The sequence below is a fragment of the Bombina bombina genome, chromosome 6, assembly GCF_027579735.1.
Source record: "Bombina bombina isolate aBomBom1 chromosome 6, aBomBom1.pri, whole genome shotgun sequence".
NCBI lineage: Eukaryota > Metazoa > Chordata > Amphibia > Anura > Bombinatoridae > Bombina > Bombina bombina.
In genome coordinates, this window is record NC_069504.1 from 340,944,244 (window position 1) to 340,970,946 (window position 26,703).

The 26,703-nt window shown below is 34.8% G+C and overlaps 1 protein-coding gene across 2 annotated transcripts in view; it reads left to right on the top strand.

Moving 5' to 3' along the window:
* The window catches only part of PAH (phenylalanine hydroxylase), a 141,670-nt gene that overhangs the window by 23,221 nt on the left and 91,746 nt on the right, over positions 1-26,703 (top strand). For both annotated transcript variants that reach the window (XM_053716975.1, XM_053716976.1), the window contains exons 2-3: positions 340-444; positions 6,676-6,859. In XM_053716975.1, coding sequence (XP_053572950.1) covers positions 340-444; positions 6,676-6,859 — 289 coding nt within the window. The remainder of the gene's footprint in view (positions 1-339; positions 445-6,675; positions 6,860-26,703) is intronic.

Consider the following 26,703-nt stretch of genomic DNA (forward strand, 5'->3'; position numbering starts at 1 on the left):
TCATGTGTGTCAAATAGATAACATTGTGGTCACTCCTGTGGAGTCAGTACTGATTGGATGAAATGCAAGTCTGTCAAAACAACTGAGAGAAGGGGGCAGCCTGCAGAGGCTTAGATACAAGGTAATCGCAGAGGCAAAAAGTGTATTAATGTACACTGTTGGTTTTGCAAAACTGGGTAATGAGTAATAAACGGATTATCTATCTTTTTAAAAAATAAAATATTTGATTTAGACTGTCCCTTTAAGTTATATTTTGTTACTATTTCATAACTTGAACTCCAAAACAACTGATTCAGATAATTAATATAAATATACACACTTATTGTATTTAATTTGCAGGAGTCAAATTACATTGAAGAAAGCACTAAAGACAACAGAATTTCTTTGATCTTTTCACTGAAAGAAGAAGTTGGGGCTTTGGCCAGAGTATTACGCATATTTGAGGTAAGATTACATGTGTTTTATTCAAGCACTCTTTAACCTTTTTTTCTGTGTTATGTTAGGAGTGATTTGTGAGTGTTGTATTCAAAATGCATTCATTCCAGCATTTAAGTTCGCATTTAGATTTTCAAAAGGCTAGAAATTCTAAACTTAAAATCTTCAATCAGATCCTATATTCTACTAGTTCTAACATGAAACATGACATATTTTCCAAATAATGCTCAATAACATATCATATTACAACACTCATAACATCATCAATTATATAATTACTTAATTCAACGGGCAACAGTAAATATTAACACAGGTACAAATCCCCAAATCAGGAATTCCAAAATCCAAACATTCTGAAATCCAAACTTTTTAATTTTGTTTTATTTTTTTATTTTTTTAACTAAAATTATCAAAAATTACTATTGTCCCTGCCTGTAAGTCACAATCTTCTCTGCCTGTGTCTTTGTTGTTTTTTTGTTGTTGTTTGTTTTTTTGTGTTTTAAGATAATAGTCTATATATTTTTTTTAAAACAACACATATTACCTTTCTGATTTCAGTACTGTACTTTCGTCCTGATGGTACTATGTATAGAAAAGTATTATAAAATTATATATATAAAACAACCTTTAGCTTATATGTATAAGCTGTATTACAACATGTAAATATTGCCTAAATGACATAAGATTTTGTTTACATTTGGTTCTATCCCATCTCCAAACTGTCCCATTTTAAAGATGCAAATATTCCAAAATCCAAACTGTTGTGAAATCCAAACCTTTTCTGGCCCCAAGCAGTTTGGATAAAGGGTTTTCTTCCTGTAGTACCAGCTGCAAAAATTCCTTTTTTGTGTTTTTTTTTTACTGGCATCTCATGTCTGTGTTACCCACATTTCTGTTCTTGGCTAATTGTTAGGTTTCCTAAATGCTAACTGTTTTCTACTGTCCGCTCTTGCATGCTTTCTCTTTCACACTAATCATTTTCATGTGTGATGCTGCCATTCCTAGTGAAGGCCGGATCAGTGTTGCTAAGATGTCTGGGCCTGCCTTACAGTTTGTCTTGTCAAGATTTTGTCTTCTGATTTGGCCCATACACCTGTCATTGGCCTTGACATCTTTAAAATCAAGAACATTTCTTTTTCCAATAAAATGAGGGGAGAAAAATCTAGTCTTTTGTTACAGACTGATTGTTTTCATGGCCTGTTCATAAGTTCTGAACCTGAGAGTTAATTAAACACCTGCCTAATATAAAATAACTCTTCACTCATTTTCTTCTGCCTGACTGACATGTAATGCATGTAACCCCACAACACAAATGTTAACAGCTATAAACTGCACTACTATGTTTATAGCGTCATATTTTAAGTTTGTATGTGGTTGACAAAGGAGTGCATGCAAGGTTACACCTGACCCTAAATAGGGTATTTAGATGTTCCCTGTTTAATCTCACATATGTACCATCTTCAAGCAATGATGAACAAAAGGCTACACATGTCCAATCATGGCTTCTGATTGGCTGTACACAAATAATTTTGCAGAATTCATATTACAAGAAGAACAAGGTAAAATGAATGATAAAGATATATCCTTGTGTTTTCACTATGACATATCTAGCTTTAAACATTAAAGAAGATAATCATAGCATCTTTGTTCTGTGGCATAGTGAATGGAAGGTACTGTATCTAATGTAACTGCACACCTGTATGAAAGTCCTCCATCTTTGTTATCAGTATAGAACAGTATTTGCTTCTGATGGGCAATTACATAATACAATCTTTACTTTACAAATAATGTTCCACAGCACACAAATGGGTCATGACAACCTTTCTTGTTTGTTTCCAGTCCATTTTCTAAATAGATACCCATATATAGCTACATAGCTTACACTTATACATGCAGATACACACACACTTATACATACAGATACATACACACAAACACACACTACATAGCTTACACTTATACATGCAGATAAACACACACTACATAGTATACACTTATACATGCAGATACACACACACTTATACATACAGATACACACATACTACATAGCTTACACTTATACATGCAGATACACCCACTACATATACACTTATACATGCAGATACACACACACACTTATGCATACAGATACACACACTACATCATATATGGGTATCTGTAATTCATTTTATGGGGTCCTGGGGTTGGCAAGCACATTAGCTGGCAATCTCAGGCTTCCACTGTTCGTTACCCTGGTGTTAGCAGTGCTCAACTTGTAAAACTGAAGGCATGCTAGTATTATCACAATGGGTTAGACGTTATCACTACCAGAGGTTAGAGGTCACCATTATCAGAGGGTATAAAGCCTTCTTACTCCTGCTTAACCCACACACTATTCCTTTTCCACAGGGAATATAACACGTATCTAACCCTGGGAGAAAAAAGTCACCTGCTTCTGAGAATGGGCCTAAAATATGTATATTTTTTTTAAATGCTTGGGGCAATGCGGGACAGAAAACAAGCATCCCAGGACATTCAGGACAAACCCCTAAAATTGGAACTGTCCCATGAAAATCGGGACAGTTGGGGGGTATGCGAAATGTAGAAGTTAATTTCTTTTTTCCAGTCTACTAGTCTTTCCTCTCTATTTGATTTTTAGCTTGTACAAAAAACAATAGCTTTTTTTGTTTTGCTTTGAATCACTGAATTTAAAGGGACATGAAACCCAGAATTTTTCTTTCATGATTTCAGAAACTCATCCTCAATTCATATGATGAAAATGGCAATATACTTTGCAAAGGGATCTAGACTAATAGTAGCATTTTTACATACAAAGCATAATTCACTATTTGCTCACAAACAATGAGAATATTTTAACATTTATACTTTCAGATTTAGATGATCGATGAATCTAAAGTTAATTTGTAACAGCTAGTTTAAATGTTGCTGAGATCAGTTTTGCTACAACTTTTATATAATAAACTATATGGAAATAAATAGTAAATAATAGTTAAAGTTACTTTCAATTGTAACCCATTCAGTGCCAAGTCCTATGAATGACCTAGTAAAGGGCACCTTATGGGAAAAAAAGAACTGCACATGATCTGCTGAAAGAGCGGCCTCCTCTTCATCAAGAACATCTGTTGTCTAGTGGTACGTGATCACTATTACCATGGTGATCACCTGCTAGTTAGAGGGGCATGCAAACCCTCATTTAAAAAAGATAATTTTCTCCTTTTAAATAAGGGGTTCTTAAATAACCTCCTACCCCGCCATATAAGTATCAGTAAAGTCCAGTGGTGCAGATGACCACCGTTTATCAGGGTGATAACTGTGATGTGCCGGTTGTTGTATAGCCAGAATGTTTACAAACATATTGCAGGCAAACAGTTAGCAATCCAGGATGTAAAAGAACAGGCATGTAATCAGTAATACCAAATATAGTGAGATATAACCAGTAGTCCCACATTCAGAATGCCGGTATATACTCATTAATCCATCATCCATCAGAGATTTGCAGCCAAGAATCCATTGTTCAACAGGCAGATAGTATATAGCTATAACTTTAATGGTTACATATGCGTGTAACGTCTAACCATTGACAAACTATTGCTGCTCCTAAACTGCTTTTCACTATGTTTTTAACCCTCATCCAGGGGTTAAACACATAGTACTGTTCAAGAAATAGTTCAATAAAAAAGTGCTGCTGCACATTAGAACAATTAACAGTTGATCCCTTTTGTCCCTTTAAAGTTACTCGTTATGGGCTAAATATATTGCCATTATTTGCAACAGCATCACAGACAGGTGCAACATGCGCCAGATGAGAATCTTGCTGAAAAATACCGTCCTCCATTGCTACCGGTTACATGTAACTGTCCTTTCCATTACTTTCAATGTGAAATGGAAAAAGCTTTTTGCTGCATCATTTGTGACCTGTACAAAGCCCTTTATCATAACAGCTACGTGTTTCTGCTGTAGTATGATTCCAATGGTATAGGAATCAGTGTTGTAGCCTCTTAAGGGGCTTGACATTATGACCATAGCAAAGGGATTCACTATTATTTAGCAACTCTTTCACTAATATCAGTTCAGTTAGGTTTAATTGTCATTCTGACACACTTACAATAATAGGAAATTAATAATTAATATGTGTTGCAAATGTTTTTCCTGTATTGGCTCCGGCTCTGTTACAGGATTGAAATAAGCCCTGTGTATTTTTTTTTTTTTTTTTTAAATGTCACAAAAATATGTTATTCAAAATAATACCAAGTTTTACACCTTGTCTTGTGTTTTAATAACACCAAAACATTTCTTGATAATAGCTTATGTTTTATATAGGATGTTGCAACAGCATTTCTCATTTATATTTTTTAGCACTAATAATTGGCAATAAATTGTGAAATGGATTTAGCTAATAAACTGCAGATGTCATCAGTGAAAAAGTCTCCCATATCTCCCAAACATGCTTATTTACAATCTGCAACAGTAGTGCAAACTTATTCTGACCTATAGGTTTGCAGAACTGGGCATCCTCCCCTTTTGTCATGTGGTTTGATTGCATCACTTTTTTTGAAATGTAACAAAATATTGACTATAGTTTGTTGTCCTATCCCATCTAGCTCTTGCCTTACTTTGGTCAGCAATTACTTCCAAACCCTGAGCATTATACGCAATGTTTTTAGAACCAAATCAATATCCACAAACTCTAGTAAACAATAATGTTTTAGAGTCATTCACAATAAGCTTCCAAAATAAGTCTGATTAGAAAATAATAGGCTTCCAAAAATTAATTGTAGATTGGAACTTTTACATATACTTTATGAAAATTGGAAAATTAAACTACAAAATAGCATGTCTTACTTGTTCAATTTTCTGCAGCGTTATAACTTTCAGTAAAAACCAAGATGCCACTTTCCTTATTTTTATTATAAAATAGCATAAGGAATTGTTTTCATGTTCCAAGAAAGACTTCAAATTGGTTTAATTAAGACCATGTTTGCTTTCATATGGGGACTGCATGTTATTTGCTTCATTTGCTGTAGCTATGTACAGCACTGGAAGAGTGTGCTAAATAAGTTGTGCACAATAGCATCAGTATATATTATTATAGATTTGTATAGACTATAAAAACTTGTTTGGTTAAATTTAGCTTTATTTATGCTTGCAATTGTGTCTGGATAACTGTTTTAATATAGTAAATTGTGTGTGTATGTATATATATACACACAAACACACATTTCACTATGACAAAAAAGAAATATTGTCTCAAATGCTTGCTACATAATTTTTGTACATAAAGCTTTATTTCACATTTCTACACTACAGGATTTGTGTGTGTGTGTGTGAGCATATGTGCATATATCTATCTATCTATCTATCTATATATATATATATGTGTGTGTGTGTATACAGTAACGTACGGTGAGGTCTGAGGTCAGAGGCTGGTGAGACACTGGCTATGGTACACCCAAGAAACACACACACACATATATATATTGTTTTTGCAAACTTTAAACAGCCCTGTTTAAATAGTGTAGAGCAGAATCTATTATTCGGCCCCCAGCAGATGGTGGAACCTTGTCTAAAAAACAGGATTAAGACGAGAACACTTTACAGCAGAGAGGGCAACTGGCGCCTTCTAGGAAAAAGAACTTTGGGGTCATTTAGTAGGTGGGCAAAAAAGGTTGTCACAACTTAAGAGTACTCTAGAGGAGAGAATGGCAGATAGATGGTACCCTGCACCCTGCTCTAAATCTGGCCCTGTGCCACTGCACATTTTAGTAACTATTACTTGTGAATTTAGTAGCCATAAAATTATAAACTTTTTTAAGGCTTCTAAAATATTGATCTGTGGCCTTTATTTGCTAGTGAATTTATTTTTAAAGAACAAAAATACCATGATTTGTTAGCTTTCTACTGAATATATGCACAAGTCGGTTGTCAAAGAGTGTTGCTATGTAATTTTAAACATTGTGTAAAATCTATCAATAAAATAGTAAATTTTAGAATATCACTTAAACCAAATTGTTTAAATCATGAACAGACGGTAACCCTTTGAAAAATCTGTTTTGATCAGAAATTAAATGAAATTACTCATATCTTGAATGTCCACTAGAGGGAGTAAGTATTATACAAATAAGTTATTTATTTCCTTCTGTGTTGCTTTCTTATATTAGTATGTTGTAATCTCATCTAACAATTACAGTACAATTTAGAGCACCTGGAATTCATATTTTTTTTTATTTGTTTTTTTTTCAGGAAAAGGGGGTTAGTTTGACCCACATAGAGTCCAGGCCTTCCCGTCTCATTAAAGATGAGTACCAGTTCTTCATAAATTTGGATAACAAAAGTATTCCTGATTTGGATGATATTGTTCACTCTTTGAGACATGACATTGGGGCAACAGTGCATGAACTTTCTCGTGATAAAAAAAAGGATGCTGGTAAGATTTATTTTATGTCTAATCACTAATTTATATACTGTGCAAAAGCCCATAAATATGTTATTGAGAACATGAGACGCATGTATCAAAGATATAAAATCTAACGTATATGTTGCTTATCATACTTGCACAATAAACATGGCCTAAGTTCTATAAGGCTGGACCAGTGTTATAAGCAACATATACTTTAGATTTTATAACTTTATCCATCTAAACAACTCTAGATGGATGAATCTACTTATTCACTAAGTACATTAACTTGATAATACCAATGAAATGCAAAATGCTTACACATTTAAATTGATGAACTTGCTTGATATTGTATATTCCAGACTGACTATAAAAAAAAAAAAAAACTTTAACATGTATTTCTATTCTATATCAGTATTTTCAGATAGACTGACAGGTTTTACCTCACCACTCCCTATATATTCTCTTTTGTGTATTTTTAAATATTGCTAAGACAATTGAATGTTAATGTTGATGCACAAACTATATTTATAATTGAATGGACATAAAGTGGTATTTTAAATGTAAAAAGAATTGCATTTCAGAAATGATTAGAAGTATTTGTGCAATGTAAATGCATTTGAAGAGATGCTTTTGTTTAATTATGCTAGAGTGATACATTTTCATATGCATGTGAGCAGCTTCCAATAAGGCGGTAGGTTAAGTGCATACACACCTGCCGCCTGGTGACATCATCTAACAGAGACACTCAGAGCATCTGTTTACCTAAAGGGAAATAAAACTCAAAATTCAAGTGCACATGAGTGAATTTAAGTTTTGAAAAGAAGCATTTTTTTTTTATCATAAACGTATATAGAAACTCCACATGCTTAAAGAGCATATATTGGGCTACATTACTAATGGACTGATTTAATTTGCCCGCAAGCGATATCAGATTTTCACTATTGCTTGAGCGCAATTGAAGTTAACGCTTGTCGAGTTAGCTCATCCTCAGAGCTGTGGTCAACTGTTTAGCAAAACAGAAAAAGTGTCACAAAACACATAAATTATACGTTACACCATACAGTTACAATCATAATAACAATATCTAATAAAAATTATTTTAAAAAAAATAGACATACCTACATATACATGGCTAAAGATGTCTATGTATGTATATATGTGTATATATACATATGTATACATATGTATTTATATGTGTATACATGTATTTAGATATATAAACATATAAATACATATGTACACATATATAGACATATAAATATATATATTATAAAATATTATGAAATATTTAAAGGGACAGTCTACACCAGAATTTTTTATTGTTTTAAAAGATAGATAATCCCTTTATTACCCATTCCCCAGTTTTGCATAACCAACACAGTTATATTAATATACTTTTAACCTCTGTGATTATCTTGTATCTAAGCCTCTGCAAACTGCCCCTTTATTTCAGTTCTTTTGACAGACTTGCAGTTTAGCCAATCAGTGCCTGCTCCCAGATAACTTCACGTTGCATGAGCACAGTGTTATCTATATGAAATACATGAACTAACACCCTCTAGTGGTGAAAAACTGTTAAAATGCATTCTGAAAAGAGGTGGCCAATTAAGAATACCAAGAGAACAAAGCAAAATTGGTGATAAAAGTAAATTGGAAAATTGTTTAAAATTACATGCTCTATCTCAATCATGAAAGTTTATTTTGGCCTAGACTGTCCCTTTAATAAAGGGTTTATATATTTCACATTCCAATTTTCTGCACATAGCAGAATATGTTCTATGTATTTATAAATAAATATTCATATATATATATATCTGTATATATTTATACCAAGATATAATCATATATATATATATAGGTATAGATAAATATTGTACAAATTAGCACATATATATATATATATATATATATATATATATATATATATATATATATATATATATATATAAATATGTATTATGAAGAAGTAGAACATATTATTGAATGTGAAGAACATTGAAATGTGAAATATTCATATTTTCATGTCGGATTAGTGCACATGAGAATATGCGATTGAGTTAGCGCGCAAATGGGGTGTGTTTTTACACTTTTTTTTCTCTTTTGGTTTCTGTGGGTGAATAGGTTATCACATGCGCGCTATTCTAGGTTCAGCTTTAACTGCTTACTTTCAACTTGTAACACTAGCAAAGTTAGGGCAAGCTAGTGAAATTGTGTCAGAAATTACTCAGCTTGCATAACAAATGGTAAATGCATGCCCCCTCTGACTGTCTGAGGAATAATGCAAATGTACTATTTAAAGAGATATGAAACTCACATTTTTTTCTTTCATGATTCAGATAGAGAATACAATTTAAACAACTTTCCAATTTACTTCTATATTCTAATTTGTTTCATTTGTTAAATATCCATTGTTGAATAAATAGCAATGCACATGGGTGAGCATGAGGCATCTATTTGCAACCACCAATCAGCAGCTACTGAGCCTATCTAGATATGCATTTCAAAAGAGGATGCCAAGAGAATGAAGCAAATTAGATCATTAAAGTAAATTGGAAAGTTGTTTAAAATGGCATGCTCTTTGTTAATCATGAAAGAAAAAAAATGTGTTTCATGTCCCTTTAAAACTTAAAGGGACATGAAACCCAACATTTTTCTTTCATGATTCACACAGAGCTTACAATTCTAAACAAATTTCCATTTTACTTCTATTATAATATTTGCTTCACTCTCTTGGTATCTTTGGTTGAATGAGGAGCGGTGGACTACTGGGAGCTAGCTAATCATATCACAACCATCAATCAGCAGCTATCTCCCAGTAGTGCACTGCTACTCCACAGCCTACCTATGTATGCTTTTCAATAAAGGATATAAAAGAGAACAAAGCACATTAGATAATATATGTGATTGGAAACTTGTTTAAGAAAGCATGCTTGAATCATAAAAGATGAATCATGAATTACTGTGCTTTAAAGGGACATTCCGGTCAAAATTTAAATGTACTTAAATGAATTATGTCTTTGAATAGAAACATATTTGCAATCTACATGTATGGGCAAAAATGCTTCTAGTAAAAGTTATCATGGTTTTAGTGTTTAGCTCTGTTGGAGACCTGAAGTAAACCAATAACTATCAGTAGACGTACATGAAAAACTCCAGTACTTGCATACCATTAGCTTAGCGCTTGTTATACTGGGCGCCTCCATAGAAGTCTAATATATGAGCGATTTAGCACATGCTCTATCGCTCTAGAGATAAAAATAACTTGGAACCTGTAATATGAGTACAAAAATAGAAGTTTTGTTGATTGACCTTGAGCAATGTTAGCACACAATAGTGCTAATAATTTTGCACTCCATGTGTAATCTAGACCTTAAAGGGACACTGTATTATAAAAGTTGTTTCCCATTATTGTGTTCTAAATGTCTTGTTATACCTAATGCAGAGTATTAATTGTAGGGGGAAATAATTCCTTTATCTTTATTTTTAAATTTGAAATAGCTGGATTTGCTAATAAAAACCTTCACCTGTTATTCTCAAAGACATGTGCATAAAATGGGCTGAGCCTGCAGGTAAAGCAGCTCTGCTAATGTTATCTATGTGTAAAAATCCCCACCCTGATAGTTAGGCATTGAAATGATAAATATAGCTGGGGAATTCAATACGCACAGCTAGTTATTTTAGATACAAAAACTATATCACTCTCCTTTCCTCACTGGTATAATAATTAGTGCTATTGTCTCCTGATTACATAGTTTCTCTACAGAGAATATATTTGCTATTCATATTTTCAATATATGTGTCACTTTAGGCAAAACAGCAATATTAAATAACAAAGTAAAGTAAAGAACCTGGTAAGAAGCTCACTAGAGAAAGCTGGAGCCAGTCACTCCATGCCAGAGTCTCTTCTAATTTGATTTAGTAATTAACTGACATAATTTGGTTTCTGGTAACATTGACTGCTACAGCTCTTTAAAACAACATGGAAGGCAGAAATATATTCTGCTTTGATCATAGAGAGTGTTTTCAACATGAAGAAAAACACCATTTAATTTGTTTCTATAATTTAAATGTTTAAACTTTATTATAAATGTTCACCATTTGAAGCAGACAATGTAATTATGATAAGTTACGTTGCATGTGGCTCTGTGCTGTTACATCTTGATGCTGGAAAATACAGTTTCCAACATTGCCTTTATATTATAGAAAATGTGTAAGCTTTAGGTTCTTATGATCAGGGTTGGTATCACACTGCCTGTTCCCCTAGGTATAAGTTATTTATGTGCACCTTGACATTTCAAACTTTCTGTCAAGGGTCATGTGGCCTCAAACAGGTGCATTCGTCATTGTTACTAGTCCAATAAACTAATAATGGAGATGAAACAATATTGCAATATATGATAATTATGTATCTTGTATGTTTTTTTATGTTTCCTATACAGGCCAAACACCAATTGTGTAATTTAAGTATGCTCTGAAATGTTGCAAGTTGCCTGAATGAGCTTCATATCATCCCTGTTTATAGAAAAAAAAAGGGAAAAAAATAAGTAATTGGTTTATATTTCAATAATGTTTCATTTTCATTAATTAATTATATATCATGTCAATAAAAAAAAATCACATCTACATGCCCTGGTACAGTTTTCAGAGGTACAGAACAAATATTGCAATGTTATATCACTTGGCCAGTCAGAAAAGTGCCCTTTTAATATTTGGAACCACAGGAAGTTGTCTAGTGCAAAATCTGACCCTGAGTTTACTGTGGGGTTACTGTTTTTACAGCTGATATATAAAAAAAAATAAAAAAAATATCTAAATCTTTCCAAGATTATTTTCAATATAATAATAAAGCTAGGCAATAGTATAGCTTACAACTAATATGTGAATTTCTTTCTAAGAAGCTCTCAGTTAAGTAATGGATTTTATTAGATAATATTGAGATTTAACAAGACTTTAGTCTATAAATCCTCTTCCCTCCATGCAGCCCAGCCTTAGAGTTTTAAGTAAGTTTTCACTAATTCCAAATGGCCTGCATATGGGTAATCTGGTTGTGTATGCGCATTCTCTGCCTCCCTCCTATGGTGCAAACCGTAAGTCATGATTAAAGCAACTGACAAGGATGGCAGGAAGTACAGACTTATGTCTGCGCTTTAGAGATCTGTGACTAAACACCTTATAGTAGAGCACTGTTTTAATTAAGAACAAAGAACTAATACTTAGTTAAATGTATATATTACAGAACATATATCATACAATAGTGTTAGATTAGCTGAAGTTAGAAAGAAGCATTTCTACTTTATTTTTTAACTCTTTATTATAGTAAAGAAGCAAGTTGAACCTTTAAGAGGAAATTACACAACACAAATCCCTTCATAAAATGTCATAGTGCACAGAAGTTTAAAATAGCAATTTTATAATACAAATGTACTTTGTGCATTATTTTTCTATTAATATTTGCTTACTGCACATTAAACAATTAAAAGAACAGTGGCTAATTATGTAAATATCTTTATGACATAATGAGGCTTTTCTCATTTTGACAAAATGCAGGCATCTTCCTGTTTATATTTTACTCGAACAGATAGTCTATTCATTTTACGTTTCCTCAAGTAATCTTCCAAACATACAAGAGGAAAGCCATGTTAGTGCATTCTATTTACTATATAGCTTCTTGTGCATAAATACTTTAAGCATTTTAAAATGGAAGTCACGTTTTGTAATTAGATAACAGAAAAGGTGAGGTATCTATCTATCTATCTATCTATCTATATCTATCTATATCTATCTATCTATCTATCTATCTATCTATCTATCTATCTATCTATCTATCTATCTATCTATCTATTATCTGTTTATCAAAAAGGTGCAGAAAAGTAGCCACAAAGTTAGAGAATAATATAACATGCTATGACGTTCACCTTCATATGCGGAATTAGAATATACTGAAACAGTTTTCAGACTGCCTTTAACAATTATTACAGATGAATGTAATATTTTTGACTAAAGAAGTATTGAGAAATAATGAATCGTGTTTATAAGCTTTTTTCTTATCTTATTTATCAGCATGTCTTCCGTTATACTCACGTTTCAAATATCATGCACAAAAGTTAATCAATTTACTTTTACTAATTCCTTCAATCAATATATTTATAATCCCTAACGTGTGTCTATAGACAGTGACATGCTGCTGTCACATTCGTCCCTGGTATGCATTTTTTGCAATAAATAGGGATTTTTATTACTGAGCAGCAGATGTCTTGGTCAAGGCAATTTGCAAAAGACACATGTTCTCAGTATTTATTCCATGATAAAAGTACTTTTTTTTCTAAAAGAAATTAACCACATATGAATTCTTGTGCATCCCTGGTTTTGTAGTTTAAAATCCATCTTTTGTGTCTTCTCTCCAGTTTAAAACCTTATTAAGGAACAGGATCAAAGTGAACTTGACAAATCCTGTTATGTATTTAGCACCTTCACTTTGAACCAAACATATATAGCACTGATTATTCTTTTTTTTTTAAAAAAATGTCTAATTTTGATTTTAGCATAGTATGTTTTATTTATAGCACTGATTTTTAACCATTGTTTTATAGGCCATAGCTGAGAGTGCTAACAGATCTTAAAGGGTTAGACAGTTCAAAATTGAAATGTGCATTTTTGTGTGAAATAGAAGAATATTTGCAATATACTTGAATTAGCTAAATTGATTCTAGTAAAAGTTGTTACTGCTTTATTATGGCAAACGTACATATCCTGTGAGGGTCATGCACCAGTATTCAAACACCACACCTTCTTAGAGAGTCAGTGGTGGCTTGTGTGACCCAGAAACAATACATACCATCTTTAGCTCTCTGTGCTTGAATAAAGGTGCACAGGCCCTCACAGGTAGGGATGGGCGAATGTGTTTATATCCGAATTCGAATGTTAGAACGAATGTTATTGTAGAAATTCGATTTACATAATAGAATGTTGATAAGAACGAATATTCTTAAAAATTCAATTTTCGAATGTTATTTACAGTTTTCGAATGTCACATTCGAAATTCGAATGTTACATTTTTAAAACACAGTATTAGACTAGAAATACTATTTCGAATTTGAATGTCACATTCAAATTCGAATGTAGCATTCAAATTCGAATATTACATTTATTAAACACAGTTGTAGACTAGAAATACTATTTCAAATTCGAATGTCACATTCGAATATTACATTTCGAAATTGAATGAATACATAGCTAAACATTCTATTATTCGAAGAAATATTTTCGAATTTTATTGAAAAATTCGAAAATGAGAATTCGAAAATAGAATGTTAGAATGTTATATAAACATTCAAAATTCGATTCGAACGAACAAATGTATCAAAATTTGTTTTAAATTTCAAATTTTTAGAAACATTCGCCCATCCCTACTCACAGGATATGTGTCTATGACGCAGAAAAACAGTAATCATTTTACTAGAAGCATTTTTGCTAATGGAAGTATATTGCAAAAATGCTTCTATTTCAAATTGAAACGCATTTATGCACATTTTAATTTTGACCTTTCTATCCTTTAAAATTGTTTCTAATATAATGCAATCCTGGGTTTTTAATGACAAAATTTGTGTAAACAATTCCTGCATGTTTATCATAATTCAAAGTAACTTTTGAACAACCATCAAGCCTTCTTATCGCAAACATATTACCATCCCTTCCCCATCCTAAACAAAAGTCATAATACTTAAAGGGACACTTTACGCAATAAAAGAAGAGTGGTAGAGATACTTCAATGCCTTCTCTAAAAGTGAAAATAATATATATTTTTTAACCTTAAATACCTCTCCCAGGAATAGGAGGAAAAAGAAGAGAGGCCTCTTGTTCCTCTGGTAAAGGGACATTCCATCTACACGTCACTTCACACCTGAGTGCCCTCCATTTTATATAATTGTATTACATTAATCTATTTGGTTGTTCCAAAACAAACAAGTGTTTCAAAGGAAAAAATAAAGTTTAGAATTTATAATTTATATTAACCATTGTCTGCCAGAGAGTATGAGACCTTTGTGTTCTATTCCTACATGATTATAAATCATCTATACAGGTCTCCTCCATGGAACTAAGGAGTCAGAATTCAGCCACTGTAGTTGTACTAACGTGGGTGAGAGTTTGGGCTACAGGGGATGAATTGTGGGGTTCTGGGGAACAATTATGAATATTTAATTTTTACTAAGAGGGTATTTTCATGATTGCATTGGTGTATCAATTATGGAGTTCTATCATTACTTTAAATAACCTACATATTTTTTGGTAACACAACTATGAAAGGACTGGCAATCCCATTATACTTTTTCATTGATTATGCTACATACAATCCTTCAAAATAGCTTCATATAGTGATACAGGACAACCTATCGCCTAGATTTAGAGTTCTGCGTTAGCCGTCAAAACCAGAGTTAAGGGGTCCTAACGCTGCTTTTTACCGCCCGCTGGTATTTAGAGTCAGCCAGGAAAGGGTCTAACACTCACTTTCCAGCCGTGACTTTTCCATACCGCAGATCCCCTTACGCCAATTGCGTATCCTATCTTTTCAATGGGATCTTCCTAATGCCGGTATTTAGAGTCTTGGCTGAAGTGAGCGGTAGACCCTCTGCCGACAAGACTCCAGCTGCAGAAAAAAGTCAGGAGTTAAGAGCTTTATGGGCTAACGCTGGTTTATAAAGCTCTTAACTACTGTGCTCTAAAGTACACTAACACCCATAAACTACCTATGTACCCCTAAACCGAGCCCCCCCCCACATCGCCGCCACAATAATACATTTTTTTAACTCCTAATCTGCCGACCGGACACTGCCGCCACCTACATTATCCCTATGTACCCCTAATCTGCTGCCCCTAACATCGCCGACACCTACATAATATTTATTAACCCCTAATCTGCCCCCCAACGTCGCCACTACCTTACCTACACTTATTAACCCCTAATCTGCCACCACTATAATAAATGTATTAACCCCTAAACCACCGCACTCCCGCCTCGCAAACCCTATAATAAATTTTATTAACCCCTAATCTGCCCTCCCTAACATCTGCGACACCTAACTTCAAGTATTAACCCCTAATCTGCTGACCGGACCTCGCCGCTACTCTAATAAATGTATTAACCCCTAAAGCTAAGTCTAACCCTAACCCTAACACCCCCTAAATTAAATATAATTTTATTCTAACAAAATAAATTAAATCTTATTAAAAAAAAATGTATTTTATTTAAAACTAAATACTTACCTGTAAAATAATCCCTAATATAGCTACAATATAAGTAATAATTACATTGTAGCTATTTTAGGATTTATATTTATTTTACAGGCAACTTTGTATTTATTTTAAGCAGGTACAATAGCTATTAAATAGTTATTTACTATTTAATAGCTACCTAGTTAAAATAATTACAAAATTACCTGTAAAATAAATCCTAACCTAAGTTACAATTAAACCTAACACTACACTATCAATAAATTAATTAACTAAACTACCTACAATTACCTACAATTAAATCAACTAAACTAAATTACAAAAAAAACCCCCACTAAATTACAGAAAATAAAAAAAGATTACAAGAATTTTAAACTAATTACACCTACTCTAAGCCCCCTAAAAAAATAACAAAGTCCCCAAATAAAAAAATGCCCTACCCTAATCTAAAATAAAAAGTTAACAGCTCTATTACCTTACCAGCCCTTTAAAGGGCTTTTTGCGGGGCATGCCCCAAAGAAATCAGCTCTTTTGCCTGTAAATAAAAACATACAAATTTCCCCCCCAACATTACAACCCACCACCCACATACCCCTAATCTAACCCACCCAAACCCCCCTTAAAAAACCTAACACTAAGCCCCTGAAGATCTTCCTACCTTGTCTTCACGCAGCCGGGTACCATCCTATCCGGCCAGAAGAGGTCCTCCAGAGGGTCGGAAGTCTTCATCCAGGCGGCATCTTCTATCTTCTTCCATCCGGAGCAGAGCGGGTCCATCTTGAAGCAGCCAGCGCGGATCCATCCTCTTCTAATGACGTCCTAACACTGAGTGAAGGTTCCTTTAAGGGATGTCATCCAAGATGGCGTTCCTCGAATTCCGATTGGCTGATAGGATTCTATCAGCCAATCAGAATTAAGGTAGGAAAAATCTGATTGCCTGATTGAATCAGCCAATCAGATTCAAGTTCAATCGGATTGGCTGATCCAATCAGCCAATCAGATTGAGCTCGCATTCTATTGGCTGTTCCGATCAGCCAATAGAATGCGAGCTCAATCTGATTGGCTGATTGGATCAGCCAATCCGATTGAACTTTAATCTTATTGGCTGATTCAATCAGCCAATCAGATTTTTCCTACCTTAATTCCGATTGGCTGATAGAATCCTATCAGCCAATCGGAATTTGAGGGACGCCATCTTGGATGACGTCCCTTAAAGGAACCTTCATTCGGTGTTAGGACGTCGTTAGAAGAGGATGGATCCGCGCCGGCTGCTTCAAGATGGACCCGCTCCACTCCGGATGGAAGAAGATAGAAGATGCCGCCTGGATGAAGACTTCCGACCCTCTGGAGGACATCTTCTGGCCGGATAGGATGAAGATTTCGGACCCTCTTCTGGACAGATCGGATGGTACCCGGCTGGGTGAAGACAAGGTAGGAAGATCTTCAGGGGCTTAGTGTTAGTTTTTTTAAGGGGGGTTTGCGTGGGTTAGATTAGGGGTATGTGGATGGTGGGTTTTAATGTTGGGGGGGGTATTATATGTTTTTTTTATAGGCAAAAGAGCTGATTTCTTTGGGGCATGCCCCGCAAAAAGCCCTTTTAAGGGCTCGTAAGGTAATAGAGCTGTTAACTTTTTATTTTAGATTAGGGTAGGTAATTTTTTTATTTTGGAGGGCTTTGTTATTTTTTTAGGGGGCTTAGAGTAGGTGAAATTAGTTTAAAATTCTTGTAATCTTTTTTTATTTTCTGTAATTTAGTGAGTTTTTTTGTAATTTAGTTTAGTTGATTTAATTGTAGGTAATTGTAGGTAGTTTAGTTAATTAATTTATTGATAGTGTAGTGTTAGGTTTAATTGTAACTTAGGTTAGGATTTATTTTACAGGTAATTTTGTAATTATTTTAACTAGGTAGCTATTAAATAGTAAATAACTATTTAATAGCTATTGTACCTGGTTAAAATAAATACAAAGTTGCCTGTAAAATAAATATAAATCCTAAAATAGCTACAATGTAATTATTACTTATATTGTATCTATATTAGGGTTTATTTTACAGGTATTTAGCTTTAAATAGGATTAATTTTTTTAATAAGATTTAATTTATTTTGTTAGAATAAAATTATATTTAATTTAGGGGGGTGTTAGGGTTAGGGTTAGACTTAGCTTTAGGGGTTAATACATTTATTAGAGTAGCGGCGAGGTCCGGTCGGCAGATTAGGGGTTAATACTTGAAGTTAGGTGTCGCAGATGTTAGGGAGGGCATATTAGGGGTTAATAAAATTTATTATAGGGTTTGCGAGGCGGGAGTGCAGCGGTTTAGGGGTTAATACATTTATTATAGTGGCGGCGAGGTCCGGTCGGCAGATTAGGGGTTAATAAGTGTAGGTAAGGTAGTGGCGACGTGGGGGGGAGATTAGGGGTTAAGAAATATAATATAGGGGTCGGCGATGTTGTGGGCAGCAGATTAGGGGTACATAGGGATAATGTAGGTTGCGGCGGTGTACGGAGCGGCAGATTAGGGGTTAATATTAATATGCAGGGGTCAGCGATAGCGGGGGTGGCAGATTAGGGGTTAATAAGTGTAAGGTTAGGGGTGTTTAGACTTGGGGTACATGTTAGAGTTTTAGGTGCAGACTTAGAAACTGTTTCCCCATAGGAAACAATGGGGCTGCGTTAGGAGCTGAACGCTGCTTTTTGGCAGGTGTTAGGTTTTTTTTCCGCCCAAACTGCCCCATTGTTTCCTATAGGGGAATCGTGCACAAGCATGTTTTTCAAGCTAGCCGCTACCGTAAGCAACGCTGGTATTGAGAGTTGCAGTGGCGGTAAATATGCCTGTACGCTCTCTTTTTGGAGCCTAACGCAGCCCTTCAGAGAACTCTCAATACCAGTGTTATTTAAAAGGTGCGGGGGAAAAAAAATAGCTAATGCACCCCTTTGGCCGCAAAACTCTAAATCTTGGCCTAAGTTAGCAATTCTCTATGGTCCAGCATGACCCTGAATACATGGCAAAAAGAGGGTTACGTTTTCAGCTCACATGGGTTTCACTTGTCTAATATTGAGTTGCAGGACACAGGGATTTACCATTTTAAAAAATATATACTTGTATTCACACAATTATGGGTGTTGTGGTTGCTAAATAAAAAAAAACTAGAATCATAAAGTATTTTTTCTCTTGCACTTAGTCATAACTTGTTATATAGATTTTAAACAATATTTAGGAAGCTATGAATTGGCAAACTGTAGCAGCATCATGTGACCTGTAACAGATAACAGATAACTGCCAACTTCCTCTTCTTGTGGCCTATACCCTGTACCCTTTCCTCATGTATATTGCTGAAGGAACTGAAGGAAAAATAGAACATGCCAATTTGAACAACTTTCATAAACTGAAAATCTACTCAAGCAAGAGGCTGATTAGCATTCATTGTATTCAAATGGCTTGAAGGAAAACCCCTTCAGGTGGTGATGCCTTTGCTTACTTAGTGATAGATTACACTAAATAGATTTTCTTGCTTGCACGCAAACACTGCTAAAAGTAAACTTTTAAGCAGGCAGGTTATCTCTTGTGTTACAAGTTGAAAGTAAGTTGTTTGCACTTGAGTGAAACCTTATGCATGCTGGACATTAAAAACACATTATTAAATTTTTCAAGTTAAGTTATTTAAGTGGAAAGGGTTTCAAAGTGTGTGTATATGTATATGTATGTGTGTATGTGTATATATATATATATATATATATATATATATATATATATATATTTCCTAAGATATGGTGAGTCCACAATGTCATCAATTACAAGTGGGAATATCTCTCCCGTCCAGCAGGAGGTGGCAAAGAGCACCACAGCAAAACTGTTAAATACCATTCCCCTTCCCATAATCCCCAGTCATTCTCTTTGCCTCTGTCAATGGAGGAGGTGAAGTTTGGTGTCTGAAGAAATTAAATCCTTTATGGGGATAGTTTTCCCTGCAAACAAGAATTTGGATATAGCTGTAGTCCATGTCAATCTCTGCCGCAGAGTAGTGGAGGCTTTTAAGCAGTTAGTAAGTTGTAAGGTGGTGCTTACTTTGTTTCCTAACATTTTGCGGTCCTAAATATAGAAAGCCAGAGTGAGTTACTCTGTTCTTTCTTTTTTCCAGAGGTCTCTTTTAGGAGTTTGTGTCCGTTCACGCCTTGTGAGCTGTCTTCCTGCCGGACAGCTAGACTGCAGGTAAGTGCTTTTTTGGAGACTTTGCACTTTTAAAAGATTCATTATTTATGTTCTGCAGTTTTTCATGCTGTGATTTAGTAATCCTTTTAATAGGATTCAATAGGCAGTATGCAGGCACTATGTGATTTGAGATTTGCATGTTAGGACCGGGTTTTGCAATTTTTTTTATGTTTGGCAAATGTTTGTTTTTGTTGTGTAGTAACGGTTGTTGCTATGTCTATTTTGCACCTTTTTTCTTGTTTGGGCTCTTTCGGTTGTGCTGGTCATGTGATCCTTGTGTTTCAGTTATATGGAACGGATTGGTCTGTCTCAGTGTATGTGCAGTTGCCTGTCATTCCCTGCGTCCTCTTCAAGTCTCCTGGAGTTGCGGAAGGTACCTCAGTACTGCTGAAGTGTAGCGGTTGTTAAACTTTAGTTTTTTCGATAACTTTTTTTGTTTTTTACGTTTTTCTTAAAGTGACAGTTGTCGTTTATTCAAATTTATTTCCTGGGGCTGATTTTTCTTAGCTATGGACATGGATAAGGATGATATTGTTTCTAATAAATGTTTATTATGTTTAGAGGCGCAAATTGTTTCTCCTTTGCAATTTTGTAGTACTTGTTTACTAGAACGCTACAATGTAAAGAAAAATTATTGCCTTATGAGCCTAATGCCTCTCAGGATGATGCTGTTCAGGCAGTGCTGCAGCCTTCTCCTCATCCTCAAATGTCCCAAGCCTCTATGGCGTCACATGCAGTGCCTTGCAGTTCCTCTCAACCTCCTGGTGGGGTATATTTGCCTGCAGATTTTGCTGCTCAGATTTTTTCTGCGGTATCTGAAGCTTTATCTGCCTTTCCTGTTTTAGGAAAACGCAAGAGGAAAACTAAACACTTAATAGATTGTAATGTTCCTGTTTAAGCAGTTTCTATACAGGTTGATCCTCCTCTTAATTCTACGGAGGATGTTACCTCTATTCCTTCTGTGGGGGAAATTTCTGATTCTGACAGTGTTAATCTTTTGTCTGAGGTGGAAGAAGTAAGCTTTAGGTTTAAGATTGAACACCTTCATGTTTTATTAAAAGAGGTTTTGGCTACTTTGAATGATTCTGACTCTCTTGTTGTAGTTAATCCTAAGAAATCTAGCAAGCTTAATAGATTCTATAATGTCTCTTCCTCTTCGGAAGTGTTTCCTGTTCCAGATCGTGTGATGGAGATTATTGTGCAGGAATGGGAAAAAACAGGGATTCTGTTTTCCCCACCTTCAGTTTTTAAGAAAATGTTTCCTATTGCTGAATCCATTAAGGATTCTTGGCGCACGGTGCCTAAAGTAAAAGGGGCTGTCTCGTCTCTGGCTAAGAGAACTACGATCCCTATAGAGGATAGTTGCTCTTTTAAGGATCTGATGGATAAGAAGCTGGAGGTATATTTGAAGAAGATGTGCATCAGGGTCTTCAATAGCAACCTGCAGTGTGTATTGCCACAGTGACAAGTGCAGCATCTTATTGGCGCAATGCTTTATAGAAATGTGCATTTCGTTTTGTCAGAATTAATTTTTTCGCAAATTTTGGCAAATTCGGAGATTCAGATGCATCCGAATTTCTAAATTGGCACATCCCAAAAAATTCCAAAAATGAATAAATTAGTTTACAAATTTTAAGAACCATTATTCATATTCAGAATTTTTCATTGTTCCTAATGTAAACAGCACATCGCCGACACTAACTATAAGTCTAAATGATTAAATAAAGCTATAAACCCCTAAACCGCTGTTCCCCGATATCACCGACACTAATTCTATTAACCCCAAAACCGCAGTTCTGCAACATCGCTGATGTGAACTAAACCTATTAACCCCTAAACCGCACCCCTCACACCGCCAACACTAACTAAACCTACTAACCCCTAAACCGCAGTTCCCCGACATCGCCGACACTAACTAAATCACTAAATAAAGCTATTAACCTCTAAACCACCATTCCCCGACATCGCCAACACTAACAATACCTATAAACCCCTAAAACGCTGTTACAAAACATCGCAGACACTAACTAAAACTATTAACCCCAAAACCGCCGTTCCGAAACATCACCCACATGAACTAAACCTATTAACCCCTAAACCGCACACCCCCACATCGCCAACACTAACTAAACCTATTAACCCCTAAACCGCCATTCTCCGACATCGCCGACACTAACTAAACCTATTAACCCCTAAACCGCAACCCCCCACATCGCCCACACTACCTAAGCCTATTAACCCATAAATTCCGCCGACCCCCACATCACAACAACCTAAATTAATCTATATTAACCCCTAAACCTAACCCTAAACCTAACACCCCCTATCTTTAACATAATTAAAATAGACCTAAATTAAAGTTACAATTATTAACTAAATAATACCTATTTAAAACTAAAAACAAACTTACCTGTGAAATAAAAATAAAACCTAATCTAGCTACAATATAACTAATAGTTATATTGTAGCTAGGTAACGGCTAGATTTAGAGTTGGGCAGTAGCCGTCAAAACCAGCGTTAGAGGCTCCTAACGCTGGTTTTGGCCGCCCGCTGGTATTTGGAGTCAGTCAGGAAAGGGTCTAACGCTCACTTTCCAGCCGCGACTTTTCCATACCGCAGATCCCTCTACGCCATTTGCGTATCCTATCTTTTCAATGGGATCTTTCTAACGCCGGTATTTAGAGTCTTGGCTGAAGTGAGCAGTAGACCCTCTACCGACAAGACTCCAGCCGCAGAAAAAAGTCAGTAGTTAAGAGCTTTCTGGGCTAACGCCGGTTTATAAAGCTCTTAACTACTGTGATCTAAAGTACACTAACACCCATAAACTACCTATGTACCCCTAAACCGAGCCCCCCCACATCACCGCCACTCTATTAAAATTTTTAACCCCTAATCTGCCGACCGCACACCGCCGCCACCTACGTTACCCCTATGTACCCCTAATATGCTGCCCCTAACATCGCCGACACCTACATAATATTTATTAACCCCTAATCTGCCGCCCCCTACCTACACTTATTAACCCCTAATCTGCCGACTGGACCGCACCGCTACTATAATAAATGTATTAACCCCTAATCCGCCTCACTCCCGCCTCAATAACCCTATAATAAATAGTATTAACCCCTAATCTGCCCTCCCTAACATCACCGACACCTAACTTCAAGCATTAACCCCTTATCTGCCGACCGGAGCTCACCGCTACTCTAATAAATTTTTTAACCCCTAAAGCTAATTCTAGCCCTAACCCTAACACCCCCCTAAGTTAAATATAATTTTTATCTAACTAAATAAATTAACTCTTATTAAATAAATTATTCCTATTTAAAGCTAAATACTTACCTGTAAAATAAACCCTAATATAGCTACAATATAAATTATAATTATATTGTAGCTATTTTAGGATTAATATTTATTTTACAGGCAACTTTGTAATTATTTTAACCAGGTACAATAGCTATTAAATAGTTAATAACTATTTAATAGCTACCTAGTTAAAATAATTACAAAATTACCTGTAAAATAAATCCTAACCTAAGTTACAATTAAACCTAACACTACACTATCAATAAATAAATTTAATAAAATACCTACAATTACCTACAATTAAACCTAACACTACACTATCAATAAATTAATTAAATACAATACCTACAAATAAATACAATTAAATAAACTAACTAAAGTACAAAAAATAAAAAAGAACTAAGTTACAAAAAATAAAAAAATATTTACAAACATTAGAAAAATATTACAACAATTTTAAACTAATTACACCTACTCTAAGCCCCCTAATAAAATAACAAAGACCCCCAAAATAAAAAAAAATTCCCTACCCTATTCTAAAATTAAAATAGAAAAGCTCTTTTACCTTACCAGCCCTAAAAAGGGCCCTTTGCGGGGCATGCCCGAAAGAATTCAGCTCTTTTGCCTGTAAAAAAAAAAAACATACAATACCCCCCCCAACATTACAACCCACCACCCACATACCCCTAATCTAACCCAAACCCCCCTTAAATAAACTAAGCCCCTGAAGATCTCCCTACCTTGTCTTCACCACAGTGTAGTGTTAGGTTTAATTGTAACTTAGGTTAGGATTTATTTTACAGGTAATTTTGTAATTATTTTAACTAGGTAACTATTAAATAGTTATTAACTATTTAATAGCTATTGTACCTGGTTAAAATAATTACAAAGTTGCCTGTAAAATAAATATTAATCCTAAAATAGCTACAATATAATTATAATTTATATTGTAGCTATATTAGGGTTTATTTTACAGGTAAGTATTTAGATTTAAATAGGAATAATTAATTTAATAAGAGTTAATTTATTTCGTTAGAATAAAATTATATTTAACTTAGGGGAGTGTTAGTGTTAGGGTTAGACTTAGCTTTAGGGGTTAATACATTTATTAGAGTAGCGGTGAGATCCGGTCGGCAGATTAGGGGTTAATAATTGTAGGTAGCTGGCGGCGACGTTGGGGGCAGCAGATTAGGGGTTAATACTATTTATTATAGGGTTAGTGAGGCGGATTAGGGGTTAATAACTTTACTATAGTAGCGGTGAGATCCGGTCGGCAGATTAGGGGTTAATAATTGTAGGTAGGTGGAGGCGACGTTGGGGGCGGCAGATTAGGGGTTAATAAATATAATATAGGGGTCGGCGGTGTTAGGGGCAGCAGATTAGGGGTACATAGGGATAACGTAGGTTGCGGCGGTGTACGGAGCGGCAGATTAGGGGTTAATAATAATATGCAGGGGTCAGCGATAGTGGGGGCGGCAGATTAGGGGTTAATAAGTGTAAGGTTAGGGGTGTTTAGACTCGGGGTACATGTTAGGGTGTTAGGTGCAGACTTAGGAAGTGTTTCCCCATAGAAAACAATGGGGCTGCGTTAGGAGCTGAACGCTGCTTTTTTGCAGGTGTTAGGTTTTTTTTCAGCTCAAACTGCCCCATTGTTTCCTATGGGGGAATCGTTTTTGAAGCTGGCCGCGTCCGTAAGCACCGCTGGAATTTAGAGTTGCAGTGGCTGTAAATATGCTCTACGCTCCCTTTTTGGAGACTAACGCAGCCCTTCTGTGAACTCTAAATACCAGCTGTATTTAAAAGGTGCGGGCGAAAAAAAGGACGCGTAGCTAACGCACCCCTTTGGCCGCAGAACTCTAAATCACAGGTAAGTTTGTATTTAGGTAGACTAAATAGTTATTAACTATTTATTAACTACCTAGTTAAAATAAATACAAACTTACCTGTGAAATAAAAGTGAAACCTAAGCTGCCTTACACTAAAACCTAACATTACAAAAAAACTAACATTACAAGAATAAAGAAACCTACCATTACAAAAAAACCTCACTAAAATTACAAAAAATAAAAAAACTACCATTACAAAAAATAACAAACGAAATTATCCAAAACAATAAAAAATATTCCTATTCTAATACGCCGTTAAAAAAAACACCCCAAAATAAATAACTCAAATCTATAATAAACTAACAAGGGCCCTCTTTTGCTAAAAAGGAAAAACAAACACCCCTTAACAGTATACAAACCCCCACCCCCAAACCCACAAAATAAAAATAAAGTTAAACCTAATCTACCCATTGCCCTGAGAAGGGAATTTGTATGGGCATTGCCATTAAAAGGGCATTCTGCTCTTTTGCTGCCCATTAAAAAAAAAACAACACCACAAAAAGGAAAAAAAAAATTACACAAAATAACAAATTAATTATACAAAATAATAAAAATTATTCCTATTCTAATACCCTGTTTTTTTTAAAAAAAGAAAAACAAAATAAAAGAACCCTAATCAATAATAAACTACCAATAGGACTTAAAAGGGCCTTTTGTAGGGCATTGCTCTAAAGAAATCAGCTCTTTTTTTTTTACAAAATAAAAACAAACACCCCATAACATTATTCTATAATAATGCATATGAAATAAAAATGGATCTGAAAAAACGAACGGATCCAAAACTGATTTAATGTAACGTAACTAATTTGCCGAAACAATTTAAAAAAAAAAAAACTTAACTAAACTAATTTGACGAAGCAAAATATTTTTTTAACGAATTTAAAACAAAACGAAATGAACCAAAATGCTTTATCTGAATCTATTTTAGAGGAGACTTTGTTGGAGGAAACTCAGGATAGGATTAAGGCTCTTAAGCTAGCCATTTCTTTTATTTCTGATGCTAATATGCAAGTTATTAAACTGGGGGCCAAGCTGTCTGGTTTCTCTGCTTTGGCACATAGGGCTTTGAGGCTTAAGTCTTGGTCAGCTGATATTTTCTCCAAGTCTAAGCTTTTGGCGCTTCCTTACAAGGGTAAGGCTTTGTTTAGGCCTGGATTGGAAGAAATAATATCTGATGTTACAGGTGGAAAATGATCTTTTCTACCACAAGACAAGAAGATTAGATTTAAGGGACGTCAAAGTAA